Raw genomic sequence first — 19,265 nt, forward strand, 5'->3', positions numbered from 1 at the left:
CAGTGAAAATGAACACCATATTTCCTTAAGATGTAACCAAGAGGAGCATATATATAATAAAAAGAAGCGGGCCCAATACAGAGCCCTGGGGTACACCAGTGGTGACTGTTGATAATCTTGAACTAAAACCTTTTAATTGAATACGCTGACTGCGTCCAGATAAATATGACATAAACCAAGACAGAGCAGTGCCAGTAATACCAATGGAAGCTAACCTGTCAAGAAGTATCTTATGTGAGACAGTATCAAAGGCAGCGCTCAAGTCAAGGAGGACAAGTATAGTTAAAAGCCCAGAGTCGGCTGCCAACAGTAAATCATTGGTTATCCTGACAAGAGCAGTCTCAGTGCTGTGGTGGGGACGAAAACCAGATTGGAATTGTTCATACAAGTTATTATTGGAGAGATGTTCATGAATTTGAATTGCAATACACTTTTCCACTACCTTGGAGATAAATGGTAAATTTGAAATTGGACGGAAATTGTCAAAATTTGATGGGTCACCTCCTGGTTTCTTAAGTATGGGTGTAATGATGGCAGATTTAAGAGATGGAGATACAAGACCAGAACTAAGTGAAGCATGAACAATTTTTGTAATCAACGGCAAAAGAGCTGGTAAACAAGCTTTCACTAAGGGGTTGGTAGAGGTCTAACTGACAAGTTGAAGATTTGGATTTACCTATCAGACCCATTATCTCTGAAGGAGTGGGTAGTGTAAAGTTAGAGAAAACAGAATGGGGAGGTGTGTGCAATATAAACTGAGAGGAGTCATTGTGAAGAGTACCAATAAGTATTTGCTGATGTACATTTTCAACCTTAGATGCAAAGAAAGTCAAAAACGATCGCACAGGTCAGTGGAATACATATCAGACGGCAAATAATCAGGTGGTTTTAGAATATTGTTTACCACCAAAAAAAGAGACCTAGAGTTCCCATTGCTAACTACAATTCTGTTGGAGTAGTAAACAGATTTAGCTTCAGTCCGTGCAGTTTTATAATTTTGAATATGTTCAACATACATTTCCTTATGAACAGTAAGGCCAGTCCTGGCGCTGGCCGCTCTAACCTCGGCCTTTAGTTTTAAGTTCACGCAGTTCAGGTGTGAACCAGGGAGCTGAATGTACAAATGAAACAGTTCGAGTTTTCACAGGTGCGAATTCATCCAAAATCATGTTCAGTCCGTCATCATAATATTTAACTAATTCATCAGCAGTAGAGAAATCAGATTTACTGGAGAAGATGGCAAGTTCATCAGCAAGAGTAGGCAAATCAATGTTCTTAATATTCCGAAATGAAATCGGACTTTGTTCAACTTTGCCTTAAAGATGGCCAACTTGGCACAAAAAGACACCAAAAAGTGATCTGATATAGAAAGATCAGAAACAGTACAATTAAAAGGTATTATACCGGAGCAACAAACGAGATCAAGAGTATGCCCCTTGATGTGAGTGGGCAGTGTGCTAAATTGTTGTATACCAAAGCAATCCAAACATGATAAAAATTCGCTTGTAACTGCATTACTGGTATTATCTATATGAATGTTAAAATCACCCAGAAGGATAACATTTGGAGATATGGAAGATAGATGAGTCAGGAGTTCAGATAGTTCAGTTAAAAAGGCATTATTGCTCTTGGGGGGGCGTAAGATAGTTGTAAGGATTGTAGGAACCGCACCATTGATTTTTATGGCAATTGATTCAAAAGAGGAATATGTGGAAAGAGTTAACTGAGATACTTTCAATTTCTCTTTATAGAGTATTGCTAGTCCCCCTCCCCTTCCTGTATCGCGAGATTTACAGACATAACTATATCCCGGGGGAACAGACTGGTTTAAATGAAAAAAGTCATCTGGTTTCTGCCATGTCTCGGTTAGACAGAGAAATTCATACTTACGATCAGACAGCAGATCGTGCACCAGGGGTCCTTTAGTGGAAAGCGATCGTATATTCAGTAATCCAAAGGAAAAATTGTTCTTACTAGAATCGTTGCCAACCGATCTAGCCGGATTAGTTAAAACACTGCGATCGACAGTCCGTGTAGGCCTCCTAGGCAGGCGAGGTTTAGATGACCAAAAGGCCTGTATGTGACATGATCCATCGATGGTGTAGCTTCGCCGAGACCCACCGTGTATATATTTCCGACGCGGTATGTACACGATATCCAGGGGAAGATGTGGAGATGACAGAAGATTAGAAGAACGCAAACGGAGCTGCGTTAGTTCCCCCGCCGAATACTGGAGCATCATCCATGCTACAGAGTGGTATACTGCAGAGAGGACGACCCAGATACAGCTCATCCGCACCAGCAGCCCAGCGATCCCCACAGCCGAACCGCACGCCAGATGCACCACGAAGAGCAGTCAACAACCGGCAGTCAAATCGGCAACCGCAGGAAGCATCAATAGTCAAGACGCAGGGAGATCAGCTAGCGTACAGTCCGAGATAATGTTGTACGAACCCGCTGAATCAGCACGGATCACAGGTCAGACTCCTCAAAATGGTTAAAGTGTTTTAAAAACAGTCCATAGATGCATCTATGCATTCACAAGTGCAGGACTATTCTGGAGCGATTAAAGTTGTAAAATTTTTTAAATTCCCTCCCTGAGCAGCGGCAGCCAACAGCGCCAGCGTTCACCCGGACATCAAAAACTGATGTTACGTTAGCAATATCAAGATGTGCTTTGATAAATTCAACTCTAATTTCCTATATGCGTATTGTTGTGGACTTGATTGTTTCTCCTATTCTCCTATTTTCATTAGTGTTTCTATCTTCCATTAAATAATGGAATACATTAGACTGACTTCTGTTTGAGGCTTATACAGTGTATTGATCTGTGCCAAAGTTTTTGCCTTATTTTTATTTCTGGGGATTATTTTTAGACTGTTTATTTGGCTGTGCGATTCCTGCCAACATTTTATTTTTATTACTGTGTACTTTTGTACACAGTAAAAGAAACTCACAGGATTGGAACAACATATGGGTGAGTAAATTGACAGAATTTACATTTTTTGTTCAAATGTCCTTTTTAATGCAATGCTTTTAATGAATGTTTAATGAATGGTTGTCAAACCTGAGTGTTTGTTTCTTCATATTGTATTTTTATGTTTTATGCGTATTTCATCCAATTTTTGGGTTTTGTGTGATTACAAAAAATAATAGAATATGCTGAATTTAAGGTGTAATATTCTAGTTTTAATGCAATCTTCTTTAAAATGTAGTCCTTATAAAACAGTGAAAATTTCTTGTTTGTCTAGTTTTAAGACACATTATTTTTAATGACCAGATTTAAGCAGTTTTTCATTTTTTATTATTCTGTTTATAAAAAGGAAGAAAAAAAGGTTTGAAACTGGGCTTTTCTGTCTAGTTACAGGATCTAGTAGAATTTATTATTGACTAGATATTAATGCTAGTTTCAAGAATTCTTACCAAGTCAATTTTGCTTACCCCATTGGCAGATATTTTTGCTTGATTTCAGTACAATTTAACTAGATTTAAGTAAATCTAGCTTGTTTTAAGAGGGGCATTTTTTGCAGTGTATCCAGTTGAGGTCTTTAACGCCTCTGCACTTGTAATGGTTCACCCAGACCTGAAGAACTGATTAAATACACTCACTTCAAGGATGCACGTGGATACACTGCTCATGTGAGAAGTGAGTTTTTTGGTTTGGAGTAGATTGATGAAAACCTCTACCTGGCTTTTGGAAAATTTGAGGAGAAACAAAAAGAGATGATTTCCGGCTAAAATCTCAAAGTCAGCTTGTAAATGTGTTTCAACTTTGCTGGTTGTAGGTTAAACAGTGAATCTTAAACGTTTTTATCTTGGCTTTTGTAGTGCTTATTGAAATCGGTAAGATATCAACCCCCTGTAAAACTAGTCCTGTCTGAATAGGGCTTTACACACTCACACACACGCGCACAAATCAATCTCATATACACACACACACACACACAGACACAGACACACACATTATAATGACAGTAGATATAATAATGTAATAATTGTTTTTTCCCGAAACGCGTTTTCTTGTGTGTTTTGGTCAACATGAACTACCGTACTAACCCTAGCGCGCCGGTATTTAAGTTTCTGCCTACTGCGCACCAATAATGGATGTAGACGCGTTTGCTACCCTGCGAAGAAATACAAAACATTTTTATAAACAATTATTTCGCTTTCTTTTTCGCCTTCATTTTACTATTGATCGTACGAGTCCCAAATGACTCGATTTTGAAGTGCATTTATACAGTAAAAATATTAATAATGATAATGTATGTGACTTATCTTTAAGAAAGAGCCTCTTTAACACTGTACCCGCATCGTTAACGGAAACTCGTACGAGTCCCAAATGACTGGATGTTGAAGTGCACTTTGTAGGGTGATCAGGAAAGGCAGTGGTTTTGTAGTGCACTAGTGTATGAACTAAATGTGTTATTTATCTACATTTTCCTGTAAAAGGATTTTATTTTGTGTAGTGTCTCGTACACTATGTTTACTGCACTACAGTGTTGTGTAGGAGAATATTTGGGATTATTTGAGGTAGAAAAGAAAGAAAATGTGTAAATGCTGCTGTGTTGAAGTGTGTGTGTGTGTGTGTGTGTGTGTGTGACTGATTTTCAGGTAAAGTCTGAACCGAGTTCTCTTAAGTGCACTAATCCAGGCTCACTCCGGCCTCGTCTCAAATCACACTGATCCAGATTCACTCCAGACTCGTCTCAAATCACTCTGATCCAGTATCGGGGCCACAGACAGACACGTGGCACATATCGACTCCACTGTAGCTACAACATGTCCATTGTCCACCTCTTCCTTAGATGTAACAGACTTAGAGATATGTTCAATACACTGTAAAGTTGGACAGGGCATTTAGTGCAGATACTCACAGAGAAGCTGATTATCTGTGGAGAGACAATCTGCACAGTTAATGTAATAATAGGCCGAGCTGAACTAGCTACCTGCTTATGAGAAAAAATAAACTGATAGTCAGGGGAACACTGAATCCAGAACAGCGCATTAGAACTCTTTTGAAGGCCGGACTGAAGATTGAGTTTGTGCAGTGCAGGATGACACACAGAGTGCAGGAGTTCTGTAGGGTCTGGGGGCAAGAGGGGCTTCTGTGTAGTGTTGATAATAAAACACCTTCTCTTAAACAAAATGCTCTAATATACACTTCTATCTGTTTATCCACCCATTCATCCACTTCTTTTATTTCTACCCTTTTTACTACAAACAAGGGGTTTCATTATTTACCTTTTAAGTAGGTATTAGGGACAAATGCACTTTTGATAAATGAATGGTGGACACGGCCTAACTGTCATAATAAAGGAATGTTGAAAGTCTCTCTCTCTCTTTCAGTGTTGTACAGGAGAAGATCTGGAGACAGGGACCTTCAGTGTGTGTATGTGAGAAAGTTAAAAAATGTCTGTTCTGAATGAAATCATGTTCAGTCTGTTTCTGCACTGTAGATGCTTCTACTATGTCCCAGAATCCTCCTCTCAAAGTTTTGAGGCATGACCTTACATACCACAGAAAAACTGACTTTTTATTACACAGTGTATCCCTGAATTCGAGAGTGCGCCCCTGTAGCCAGGGCCTGGTACTGCACCTGCATCATCAAAATTAGCATTTTTTACACAAGTGTACATTTTCTGGACTGTGATTGGTCAGATCAGCACATTTTGGTGAGAAATCGTGAAAACAAGAGTTCAAATCTGAAAGAATAATAGCAGCTTCAGTCAACTGTACAATGTTTTTACAAAAAAAGTAATAAAAACAGTAACTTCTGATCAAAAAGACTTGGAGAAGGAGGCAAAACAAATGTAGAAGAGATTCTTCAACACTGAAAAAGAACATAAGATAGATTTTGATAGAATCTGCTCAAGAGAAGGTTAATATCGTGAATATTCTCGGCGAAACTCGTTACAACATAATTCAACACTTAACTACTTAAATCAACGTATCCTTCTCAGGTTGTGTGTCGTCAGGTGGATCGGAGCGGGTCTCCTGTTTGTTCTAGATCTGGTCTGGTGACACCTTTCCTATTCTTGACGTTATTGGTGCTTGAAGGGCAGGTGCGACTTAAGCACCTAAACGGCGCCCTTCTCCCACCTCACGAGGTCCAGCGACACCAGAGTTCCTATGTGAAGTGTTCTCACTTTCCCCGTCTCCCATCAACCCCTGTTCCGGGTCTGGCACTCGTTTGCACCGGCTGGCGTGAATCCACGTGGCTCTCTCTGCGACATTTACAGCAGTCTGCGTAGTCAGGAGCACCTGGAAAGGTCCCAGCCACCGTTTGGTGTTCCGGCTCTTTCTTCTGAAGTACTTCACCGCTTCACTTCACCCGGTCTCCCGATTTCAGGTTATCTAGAGGCGTCTGCTCCGGTCCAGGAAGCGACAGACAAAACAGAGGACGTTCTGATTTCAGTGGATATTGAGGTTTGCACTTGTGGTAATCAGATTTTGTCGTGATATGAACCAGCGATCTTTAATTAAACCCACATCATGTTTCCTTTGTGCCCACAATTCCTAAGGAACTGTCTGTAACCGTGAGCCATCAATTAACATTTAGGTAAAAACACGGTGTAATGAACGACACATTTGGTAGAATAATTCCTATCTAGCGGGATCATTTCCACGACCCCCTCGTAACTGGAACAATCCAGTTTAAGGAGATTGTGTAAGTGTTTGATCTTTAAAAACTGTTTGATCCTCATCATGTGAAAATGTTACAGTTTAATGAAGTACTATTGTGTAAACTGTTTGTTAACTTCGGGACCGTCGCACTGGATCTGTTCTGGTGGGACTCACGAGCATCAGGTTGTACAAACAGTTCACTCGTGACCTCTGTACCGGTCTATAACAGTAAAGTCTTAACACAGTAACATTTATCGAAATAATCACCACACACACACACACACACACACACACACACACACACACACACACACACACACACACAGGGATGTTCAAAAAGCACATCCCAATCTTATAGTCAGGTCCACAAACTTTTGTCCATTGAGTGTATTTAACATTAGCATGTCAGGATACTGTACTGGGTACAGTACTGTACACGTTTCTCTATTAAACAGCTTATTATTTATTTATATACATTTTATCATAAGATATTAAAAAATATGTTTACTTCAGGATCACTATTTACATCACTAATTGATACATTACAGAAATTATACCTAAATTATTTACTCACCGCCGAGTAAATCTTGTTTTCGCGCTTTCCCCACATTGTCTTCTTCTTCTTCTTCTTCTTCTTCTTCTTGTGATGTTTAATGGCGGTTTGGCAGACCAACGAAAGGTGCATTACCGCCACCTACTGATCTGGAGTGTGGAGCGAACACAGAATAAGGGGGAAATTAAAAACCCATTTATCCGGGCTTGGGACCGGCACTAAGAGTGCACTGGCTTGTGCAACCCTGATGGTCCCTACTTTTTCTTCAATCGTTCTTCCAAATAAGAAACTCTTAATCCAGTTATACATCCTTCCTTCAATTTTCAAGCTTTTCAGTTTCATCAGGAGCCCTTCTTTCCACAGCATTTCATAGACTTCTCCTACCTCAAAAAAACATGCTGCGCTAATTCAGCACCAATATTGGATTTGTGTCAGTATGCACACCCCCAGGACCCTACGCTGATTTTCTTCAAGAGTTTGCTTGTTTTCTATCAGATCTCTTGATCGATTTTGATAAAGTGCTGCTTGTAGGAGATTTTAATATTCATGTAGATGATGTAAACGATGCTCTAGGATTATCATTTGTTGACTTATTAAACTCTTTTGGGGTTAAACAAAACGTCACCAGACCAACTCATCGCTTTAACCACACACTAGACTTAATAATATCCCACGGAGCAGACGTCACTGATATAGATATTTTACCTCAGAGTGATGACATCACAGACCATTACCTCATACTGTACACACTACCGGTAGAGCAGATTAGCCATGTTGCACCACGTTATCGACCTGGTAGGACTATTGTTTCAACCACTAAGGACAGATTCATAAATAACCTGCCTGATTTATCTCAATTTCTCACTAAACCCATAACTACTAATAATCTTGATGAGATAACTAAGAACATAGACCTTATCCTCACTAGCACATTAGACACCGTTGCCCTATCCGGTTAAAAAGGTTAGAGAACAAGCACCTGCATCTTGGTATAATAGTCATACACATGCCCTCAAGAGAACAGCACGTAATCTGAGAGAAAATGGAGAAAACTAAATTGGAGGTATTTAGAATCGCGTATAAAGACAGTATGCTCAGCTACAAACGGGCGCTAAAAGCTGCTAGAGCTGAACACCTGAGCAAACTTATAGAAAACAACAAAAACAATCCCAGGTTCCTTTTCAGTACAGTAGCTAAACTAACTACAAATCAGGGCTCTGAAAATTGTGTTCCATCACAGTTTAGTAGTGAGGACTTTATGATTTTCTTCACTGAAAAAATAGATAACATTAGAAAAACAATTGTGGCAGTTCAACCTCTGACAGCATCTCCTGAGACAGTGTTACCTTCAACTCCACAACTCCACTGTTTTACATGTATAGGACAGGAAGAGCTGTATAATGTTATTGCCAAAGCTAAATCAACATGTCAGTTAGATCCAATTCCTACTAAATTACTGAAGGATAACTTCTTATTTTTATTTTTTTGTATATTCTTCTTTTTTTTATATATATTTGCATCTATCTTTATTTCTTTGTCTTGCTGCTGTAACATAGAAATTTCCCCACTGTGGGACGAATAAAGGTTTATCTTATCTTATCTTAAGTGTTATATACAACTGGTGAACCTCTTCTAAATATTATTAACTCCTCACTATCTTTAGGTCACGTCCCTAAATCCCTCAAGTTAGCAGTTATTAAGCCCCTCATTAAAAAACCTAATCTGGATCCAAACACGTTATCAAATTACAGACCAATTTCAAATCTCCCATTTATGTCTAAGATTTTAGAAAAGATTGTCGCTGCACAGTTATGTTCCTACCTGCAAGAGAACAATATCTTTGAAGAATTTCAGTCAGGTTTTAGGCCCCATCATAGCACAGAAACTGCTCTAGTTAAAATAACTAATGACCTGTTTTTAGCTTCAGACCAAGGCTTCATCTCGCTGTTGGTTTTACTAGATCTTAGTGCTGCATTCGACACTATAGACCATGATCTCCTCCTAGATCGCTTACAAAATTACATCGGCATTCAGGGACAGGCATTAAGCTGGTTTAAATCCTACCTGTCCGATCGTTACCATTTCGTAGATTTAAATGGAGAGCTATCCAGGCTAATGCAAGTAAATTATGGCGTGCCGCAAGGTTCAGTTCTAGGACCCTGCTCTTCACAATATACATGCTTCCGTTAGGAAATATTATTAGAAGGCATGGAATTAGCTTCCATTGTTATGCTGATGATACTCAGCTATATATTTCATCTAAACCAGGCGATACAGCTCAATTAACCCGGATAACTGAGTGTGTTAAGGAACTAAGAGATTGGATGACCCATAACTTTCTACTTTTAAATTCTGATAAGACTGAGATTTTGCTCATCGCCCAAAAACTAGTATACAGACGCTCCAGCATCTCAACCTGCATTTAGACGGATGTTCTGTAACCACTAGTTCAACGGTAAAAGACCTGGGTGTTATTTTAGACAGCGACTTGTCTTTCAAAATCACATCAATCAAGTTACAAAACAGCCTTCTTTCACCTTAGAAATATTTCTAAGCTAAGAAATATGTTGTCTATATCCGATGCAGAGAAGCTCGTCCATGCGTTTATGACCTCCAGAATAGACTACTGTAATGCGTTACTAGGTGGATGTCCTGCTTCATTAATAAACAAGCTTCAGTTAGTCCAGAATGCAGCAGCCAGAGTTCTTACAAGGTCAAAAAAATATGATCACATAACCCCAATCTTATCGTCCCTACATTGGCTTCCTGTTAAGTTTCGAATAGACTACAAACTATTACTTCTCACTTATAAAGCACTAAATGGTTTGGCTCCGTGTATCTATCCAGTCTTTTAACACGCTACAATCCGCCACGCTCCTGAGATCTCAAAACTCTGGGCTTCTAGTAGTTCCTAGAATAGCAAAGTCCACTAAAGGTGGTAGAGCGTTTTCACATTTAGCTCCTAAACTCTGGAATAGTCTTCCTGACGGTGTTCGGGGCTCAGACACACTCACCCAATTTAAGTGTAGATTAAAAACATATCTTTTTAGCAAAGCCTACACATAACACACATCACATCATAACCTTGTGCTCCAGAACATCTGATCACATGCACATTATCAACTGTGCTGTTAATATCATGAACAGCAGCTACGCTAATTCCTCTCCACTGCTTCTCTTTCTCTCCCCATCCCGAGACACCCTGAGGTTTGGCCAGCTCCAGTCACCTCCCACCTCGTGATGATTACGGACCTTTGAAGAAGTAGATGCCGAACTCACAAACATCCCGAACCATCTAGAGACGTACCAGTGCCATTTGGATCCGCTACATGTGTGGAGTTTTGACATTGGACCTCCTGGAGTGTTTAAAGGCTCTGGCATGGAGAAGCTGATGCTGGATCTGTGGTGATCACAAATGCTGAGCTTATAAAACTCGGAGCTACTAACCATAAAGACTGTATAAGACTACAGAAAGAACATCACTTATAATCTTATACTCCAGTAATCATGTTAGTTCTCACTCTCCAGTGTTCTGCATTGTTGAAAGATTTATGATCAAACTCTTGATGTCACCCAGATGAGGATGGGTTCCCCTTTTGAGTCTGGTTCCTCTCAAGGTTTCTTCCTCATAACATCTAAGGGAGTTTTTCCTTGCCACAGTCGCCACGGCTTGCTCATCAGGGACAAATGCACACCATTCACCATCACTGTTGATTTGTGTAAAGCTGCTTTGAGACAATGTCTGTTGTGAAAAGCGCTATACAAATAAACTTGACTTGACTTGACCTGCAGAGCCGAACCTAAATCTTCTTATTCTTCTTTAATGGGGGTTTGCGAACCTACTAGCAGGATGATCTGAGCAGCGTTGGTCTAGGAGACCAGGAGAACCCGTGCAAGGAATCCAAACAGTGTTTTGTTGGTTGGCACTATTGATGACTATTAATGTGCAAATTGCAGGTTGCTTTTTATTTTATTGCTTTTATTTATTTTATGATTTTTTTAAAGAAGTGAATTATTTTAAATTCTTTACTGTTTTAAAAGGTTAACGTGAGTTTTTTTTCCAGTTAAAAAATATAAAAAATCGGAACTTTCCATACTGGACCAATGCCTTATTTTTAATTAAAAAAAATAAAAATAAGTTTGTAGTATTTCAGATTTGAGTTCTGTGTAGTTTTTTAAACATTATATTGTATTATATTTGATTAGATTTTTGGATATTGTAGGAATTGTTACTGAAAAAAATATAAACCACAAAAACCTAAATTATTAACTTTTTGTTTACTGGGACACGGGCAAATACCACATTTTTATTTATAATAATTTATGGGGAAAAACAGACATGTTATTATTTGACATTAATAACTTCGCTTTAACCTTCATATGATTAACTGTCTTCAATGGTAATAAAAACTCTGACTTAATGATTACAAGAATAATCTGTACATTTTAGATATCATTCTATGTAAAAATACAAATTACTCTGTGAAAACACAGCTCATTTCTTTTAAAAAACAAAACATTTCTGTAATATTAAAATACAATAAATTTGATACATTTAATGACGGAACGTTAAAATACAGAAAATATATAAAACAACAGGCCTTTTGTTGTAAATTGAAAAAAAGGTAAATTTCTATAAAAAAATATAAACTTTTTATTTTAACAGTGCAGTCGCGTCCACTTTGTTATAACACCTTGAACAGTTTACTGTGGAATATTTAGTAGTGAGGAAATTTCACGACTGAACTTATTGCACAGGTGGCATCCTGTCACGGTACCACACTGGAATGTGTTGAAAAAAGCAACTCCTAAACATACATGTAACAGGTTCATTATTCTTTAGATGAATGCCAACGTAAATAAAAGAATCTCTCTGTATGATCACAACAAGCAAATGTAGACAGTTCCAGTAACTCCTGAGAGGTTTTTTGGGATGGACTCTGCTTTGCACATTTATTTAAGTATTCCATGTCTTAAAGGAACTCAGACAATTTGTGCGTAGGCGAGGGTAGCGTTGCCTGTGACGGTGCTCTAATCTAATATGTTTTAGTAGCTCATATTTACTAGATACGACTACACTACCTGCCTTCCACTTCCACATCCTGATCCTGAGGAATAATTCTTCCTCCTGGCCCCATACTAAAATCTCATAGACATTAGATGTTTTAAAAAAATCTAATAAAAAGAAACATTTCAATTATAAATATAAATGTAGTAAATTATGCTATAACCTGTATAACCCCCTAACCCTAACCCTAACCCATGCAGATGGACTTTAGACAGGTGCAGGGTGAAGGCACACTTGCAGCTGGACAGTTATTGCAGCAGACAATTATTATTAGTAATAATACATTAATATTTATACATTTATACAACCAATATAATTTTAATATGAAAGTGTACACACTCCTACCAGCTGTTAGACATGTCCTCTGATGGTACTGAACATGATCTAATCTGGTGTTTATTCACAATGTACCAACTCAACTGCACTAATGCACAGCCCAGTACTACACTGTAACATAACCACATAACTAGTATGTACTAACAAATTGACGAGGTATTTGGCGACTATTCTATTTATAGCTATTCTCTTCCTGATTTATTTATTATATTTGTGTATATAGTTCAGCCTCTGTGTGTTGATTCTTTTACCAAAAGTCTAATCTTTCCTTATGTTTACTTATATCAGTTTATTTCCCCCTTCAATTATTTTGATCATGTAAATCATTATGGCTATCATACTCTGGCTTTACAGCTGGTGAACTTTTAATACTGTGTTATTTCAGAATCGTTCCGTTTTATTTACGGTTCTTTCTTTCCTAACAAGCAGAATCACTTGTGCAAAGTCTCTCCCTCTCCTGTTGAGCTGAGTGTGAAAGATTCACTTATACCACACGTGTAGTTTAGACAAGTGACAGTTAATGCTAATCTGACTACTGCCCTGTTATTAGCAAAACAACGAAGAGCTTCATTTAAAATGCGTGGAAATTAAACAGGGTTGGTTAATTAAATGAGTGTATTTGTGTTAGATTTTTATCATGCCCAAACGAAACTTAATTCTTGTAGAGGTTTTCCATACGACCTGCTGTGCCCGTGGTGCCTTTCTGATATCAGGGAAGAAGAAATACACAGCACACAGAATGCATGTTCTTCTTCTGTTTATTGCAGGTAGCAGAGCGTATATATACACATACAGAGAAAAGAAACCTGACCTAGTTGTTTCCTGTTTAGACAAGAGGATATACTAGCTGGAGATGTGTGAGTCCAGATAAGACTCCCTGTTTACCTTACAGACTAACATCGTAAATAATCTATAGACACTGAGCAGACAAAGGAATGTGTGTGAAACAGTGTGAAAACCATCTTAACACTAACAATTTGTTTAACGAGTAAACGCATTGTTACGAAATTGAACTGCTAACGTCATTACCTACAGTAAAGTCCACCATGCTAATCATGAACTGTACAGTAATTCGCTAGCTTTCTCCTAACCTGAATGAACATTACATCTCGTCGATTGACTAAAAACATTACATTCTGTGTATTATCAACAAAAAAGAATAAGACATTGAGTTAAATGGCTGTCATTTTCCCGGAAGCGTGTGAGAGTTTGAGTGTTTTATGTTATTTTGCATGAGTAAATCTATTAAAAGCTAAGTAGTTGACCTTATAGAAAATCCTACATGATTTATTCACGTTCATTTAGTAAACATAAAATTATATTGTACAGAATCTGATACATTTAAATTTAACAAGCAGCAGAATTAATTTTTTTAGATTTTTTTTTTTAGATCTTTGACGAGGGAGACCATGACTAAATCTTGACCAAAATATTTGAAATCCTGTTCTTTACAAAGAAGAACAAGCTTCATATGATCAGTGTTTGACCTGTTTTGAGGCAAAATGTCTTCAAGAGTAAGATACACTGCAAGCATCTTGTGTTTTCTCTCGTCAGAGCCAAGAGGATTTACTACTTTAAATGCATCCTGATATAAAATGAAACCAAGTGATAAGACCTCTGTCTTAAACAAGACATTCTCCCTAATATTAGTGCCATCCTAAACATCTTGAAGAACATCCTCAGATGGAACATAAGACTGACACTGGAAGAGAGATTCTATTGTTTGTTTGGTTGGGACATACTGAGCAAAATACTCTGCCTGCTCCATTTTGTCCCAAGCGAATGGGAACTGGTTCAACATGATTAAAGCTATTTTTGAAAACAGTTTTCGTGTCTTGGTGTGGCAATCTCTCATGAGATCTTCAGTTTCAGCACATTAATTACTGTGCTTATGTCAGCCTCTGGCACCCTGAGTGCAACCAAGTTTTATTTTAATGTGGAAAGTAAGTGTGACAGGCAAATATTAAAGATTTTCAAGAAATACATGATATCAGGCAGAATAACAGAGGATGGGAGCAACAACTTAGCTTGCAGTTTAAGGTAAAATAGGGCCACATTTTTTAGAAACTGTGCTGCATCAGCATTTTCTGGGCAGATATCTGATTGCTCACCACTTACATCATTGGCATTAATCCATATCAAACTGTTTGTCCCTTTCATTTCTCTCATGGGAAGTAGTGTTTTACAAATAAAGCTGCCACAAAAGTGTCAACCAAACTATCCTCAGAACTGTTTCTGTTTTCTAGCCATACAGTAGTGTGCATGTCTGTCACACTTTAATGTTTCAGATCATCAAACCTATTTAAATATTAGTAAAAGATAACACAAGTGAACACAACATGCAGTTTTTAAATGAAGGTTTTTATTATTGAGGGAAAACAAAATCTACATGGTCCTGTGTGAAAAATGTTTTTAAAACTGATTATCACACCTGAGTTCAATTTCTCTAGCCACACCAAGGCCTGATTACTGCCACACCTGTTCGCAATCAAGAAATCTCTTAAATAGGACCTGCCTGACAAAGTGAAGTAGAACAAAAGATCTTCAAAAGCTAAACATCATGCAGAGATCCAAAGAAATTCAGAAACAAATGAGAACAAAAGTTATTGAGATCTATCAGTCTGGAAAAGGTTATTAAGCCATTTCTTGTCTCTGATCTTCATAGCACCCAGGTGGCCCAAGGCACCATGGCTAGCAGAGATAATCCCTCTTCTGTATGCAGAGCCATTGACCATCCCATTGGGCACAGACCTCCTAGCCCAAGGGAACGGGAGTGTCAGGGATCCACCTGCCACGCCCCCTTTGGTGGCTCTCTATGCCTCCACTCTCCATAGAGCTCCAGGTTTAACCACGCACACCTGGAGCTCATCATCACTCATGCCTCCACTCTCTCTGAAGCTCCAGGTTTAACGAGGCACACCTGAAGCTCATCACTCCTCCCCGCTCCTACATAAACCCCTCACTCACATTCACTCCCCGTTCATTATTGTTTATGTTTAACTTTCCGTGCTGCATGTCTTCACGTACCGGTTGCCATCCAGGACTCCAATTGTCCGTTCCATCCGGACTCCACAATCCCATACCGGCTGCGCTTCACCTCCCCGTGCATCTCGGGTCAGCTAGTGCACCTCGGACTTTCTCAACCGTAGGACTGCCGTGTGCTTGTGCTTGTGTGTGCGTGTATGCGCGTCTGAGTGTGTGTGTGTGCTCGTATCTCTCTCTCCCTCACACGTGCATTAAAGCCCAAGCGAGCTGTACTCCGGCTTCCGCCTTCTGTTTCGCTCGCACCCTGACAGAATAACGAACCTCCTGAAAAGGATATAAAAAAAAAAAAAAAGAAAGAAAGAAAACACTAGGGAACGAAAATGATCGGATTACCGTCGTGGTCCCGGCACGAACCGAACCTCGGAGGTAGGATTCGCATTCCATGATGAAGGGGCAGCCAAGCTCCTCCTCGGGGAAAACCCGGAAGTCCGCTGCCGTTTCACGCGGATCATGCTCGGCAGCGCCACGCCCTCGTGATGACGTCATGGATTTCCCGGCTCGCTTCTCCGGCGACAGGGCTGAGTGGGGCAGATTTATACGGAGCGTCGGTGAATATATAGACTTTTATTCATCCTCTTACCCCACTGAAGCAGACAAGATCGCCCTCCACATTTCTCTGCTGTCTGGAGAATCCCTCTCTCTGGCCAGTGAGTTGTGGAGCGCCTCTGGTGGCGAATTCGGCTCGTGCGCCCGGTTTATCCGGCTTCTCACTAGGGAACTAGGGATGGTCACCGCAGATCTCCACCATCTCTCTCCAGAGTTTCCCAGAGAGCCACACTCCGTCCCAGGACCTCCGGGGGATTTCCACCCTGCTCCAGACCCTGCACCAGGCCCTCCAAGATGGCTCTGCTCCACCCAAGGACCTCCAGGAGATCTCCGCCCTGCTCCAGGCCCTTCAGGATGGCTCCACTCCGCCCCAGGGCCTCCAGGAGATCCTCAGCCTGCTCCAGGACCTTCAAGAGAGCGTAGCTCCGCCCCAGGACCTCCAGGAGAGCGTAGCTCCGCGCCAGGACCTCCAGGAGAGAACAGCTTCGCTTCAGGGTTTCCCGGACAGCTCTGTTCCACTCCAAGGTTTCCAGGACAGCCCCTTCCCGCTCCAGGATTTCCGGGACAGCCCCTTCCCGCTCCAGGTTTTCCGGGACAGCTCCTTCCCGCTTCAGGGTTTCCAGGACAGCTCCTTCCCACTCCAGGTCTCCACAGAGAGCTCAGCTCCGTTTCAGGTCGCCCAGGAGAGCTCAGCTCCGTTTCAGGTCGTCCAGGAGAGCTCAGCTCCGTTCCAGGTCGTCCAGGAAAGCGCAGCTCTGCCCCAGGACCGCTACAAGAGCGCAGCTCTGCCCCAGGACCTCCACGAGAGCGCAGCTCTGCCCCAGGACCTCCACGAGAGCTCAGTTCTGCTCCAGGACCTCCACGAGAGCTCAGCTCTGCCCCAGGACCTCCACGAGAGCTCAGTTCTGCCCCAGGACCTCCACGAGTGCTCAGTTTTGCTCCAGGACCTCCACGAGAGCTCAGTTCCGCTCCAGGACCTCCAGGAGAGCTCAGCTCCGCTCCAGGCCTCCACAGAAAGCTCCTCTCTGTCACAGAGTGTCTCCGAGAGCTCCTCTCCGCTTCAGAGTCCTGAAGAGAGCTCCGTTCCGCTTCAGAGTCCTGAAGAGAGCTTTGTTCCGCTTCAGAGTCCTAAAGAGAGCTCGGCTTTGTCCCAGGACCTCCAGGCAAGTTCGGCCTCCCTCCAGGAGAGCTTCTCTCAGCTCCAAGGTCTCCAGGCGAGCTCAGTTCCACACCAAGGTCTCCAGGCGAGCTCTGTTCCGCTTCAGGACCTCCAGGACAGCTCCGTTCCGCCCCGGAGCTTCCCAGTGCACTCAGCTCAGCCCCAAGGCTGCAAAAGGGACGTCGCACGGCCATCTGGCCGTGAAGGGGAAGTCGCACCGCCGTCTGGCCACGAAAAGGACGTCGTACCGCCGCCTCACGGTCACCCCGAAGGCGACGACTTGCCTCACGGTCTCCCCGAAGGCGACGGCTCGCCTCACTGTCCCCCTGGAGGTAAGGCCACGTCACAGGGTTCCTCTCCAGGCGAAGCCACGTCACAGAGCTCCTCTCTGCCCCAGAGCATCCCCGAGAGCTCCTCTCCGCTCCACAGAGTCTCCGAGAGCTCCTCTCCACTCCACAGAGTCTCAGAGAGCTCCTCTCTGCTCTGGATCCGGCCTTCGTCCTGGCTCCGATCTTCGCCGGTGGTTTTGCTCCGATTCTGGCCTCCGCGATGAGCTACGCGCCGTTTCGGACCTCCGCTGGGAGCCCGGTTCCATCCCATGCCTTCGGGTTGAGCATCGTCCGGTTCCTGCGCTTCGCCTGGGCTGTCGCCCCGCCTCAGGTCCTTTCTGGCCTTCTCCGGTTCTGCGGCGGTTCTGACCAGGTCCCGTTCGACCCTGGACAGACACCGGGATCCTCCTCCGAGTGCCCTGGCCCTCCAAGCGTCTGTGGGTTTGGGGCGTCAGGTGCCGCCCCTCAGGGGGGGGGTAATGTCAGGGATCCACCTGCCACGCCCCCTTTGGTGGCTCTCTATGCCTCCACTCTCCATAGAGCTCCAGGTTTAACCACGCACACCTGGAGCTCATCATCACTCATGCCTCCACTCTCTCTGAAGCTCCAGGTTTAACGAGGCACACCTGAAGCTCATCACTCCACCCCGCTCCTACATAAACCCCTCACTCACATTCACTCCCCGTTCATTATTGTTTATGTTTGACTTTCCGTGCTGCATGTCTTCACGTACCGGTTGTCATCCAGGACTCCACTTGTCCGTTCCATCCGGACTCCACAATCCCATACCGTCTGCGCTTCATCTCCCCATGCATCTCGGGTCAGCTAGCGCACCTCGGACTTTCTCAACCGTAGGACTGCCGTGTGCTTGTGCTTGTGTGTGTGTGTGCGCGTATGCGCGTCTGTGTGTGTGTGTGTGCTCGTATCTCTCTCTCTCCCTCACACGTGCGTTAAAGCCCAAGCGAGCTGTACTCCGGCTTCCGCCTTCTGTTTCGCTCGCACCCTGACAGGGAGATCTACCATCCTCACCCAGAATAGCTGGCTTTCTGGGCCTGGCCCGTGAGAGGGCAAATTTAAACACTTTGGGGATCCCCCTCATGTTATTGCCACTATTCAGAATGCCAGGGCCTCTTCCACACTTTCCCTCTATGATTGCAAGTGGCATGTGTTTAAAGAGGGTGCAAGAGGCCCCATATCTGTGCTCAGTCGTTGATATTTTGGGGTTCTTGCAGGACCTTATCGATCGTGGAAGATCCTTTTGTACGATTAAAGTCTATATAACTGCATATCATGCTGGGTTTGGCGGCACTACGGTGGGGTAAGAACCCCTTATCCATAGATTTATGAACGGTGCTCGCTGATGCGCTTTATGCCTAAATGCTTTTCACCCTCCACCTTTTTCCTCTGCGGAGGACCAGTGGCTAAAGGCTTTTTGCCCTGTGGGGTTACATCGACATGACTACCCCTTTAGAAGGAACGACCAGATCTTCGTTCATCAAGTGGACTTAGGCGCGCGTGTGGGTGTGTGTTTGAATAAACTTTTATAAATGCTTCCAACTTTGTGGGAACACTTTGGGCAGAATTACATACAGTTGGAAAAGTTAG

General features: G+C 42.2%; 1 protein-coding gene across 1 annotated transcript; it reads right to left on the reverse strand.

The window, feature by feature from the left end:
* Positions 1-1,071: 1,071 nt before the first annotated feature.
* LOC124376281 lies at positions 1,072-7,627 on the reverse strand. Its single transcript, XM_046835289.1, has 2 exons — positions 7,199-7,627; positions 1,072-6,364 (listed from the first exon to the last, which is right to left on the reverse strand). The coding sequence occupies exon 2, from the start codon at positions 2,291-2,293 to the stop codon at positions 1,196-1,198; it is 1,098 nt and encodes a 365-aa protein (XP_046691245.1). The 5' UTR covers positions 2,294-6,364; positions 7,199-7,627; the 3' UTR covers positions 1,072-1,195.
* Between the last annotated feature and the right edge of the window lie 11,638 nt (positions 7,628-19,265).

Source organism: Silurus meridionalis, chromosome 22, assembly GCF_014805685.1.
Source record: "Silurus meridionalis isolate SWU-2019-XX chromosome 22, ASM1480568v1, whole genome shotgun sequence".
Taxonomy (NCBI): domain Eukaryota; kingdom Metazoa; phylum Chordata; class Actinopteri; order Siluriformes; family Siluridae; genus Silurus; species Silurus meridionalis.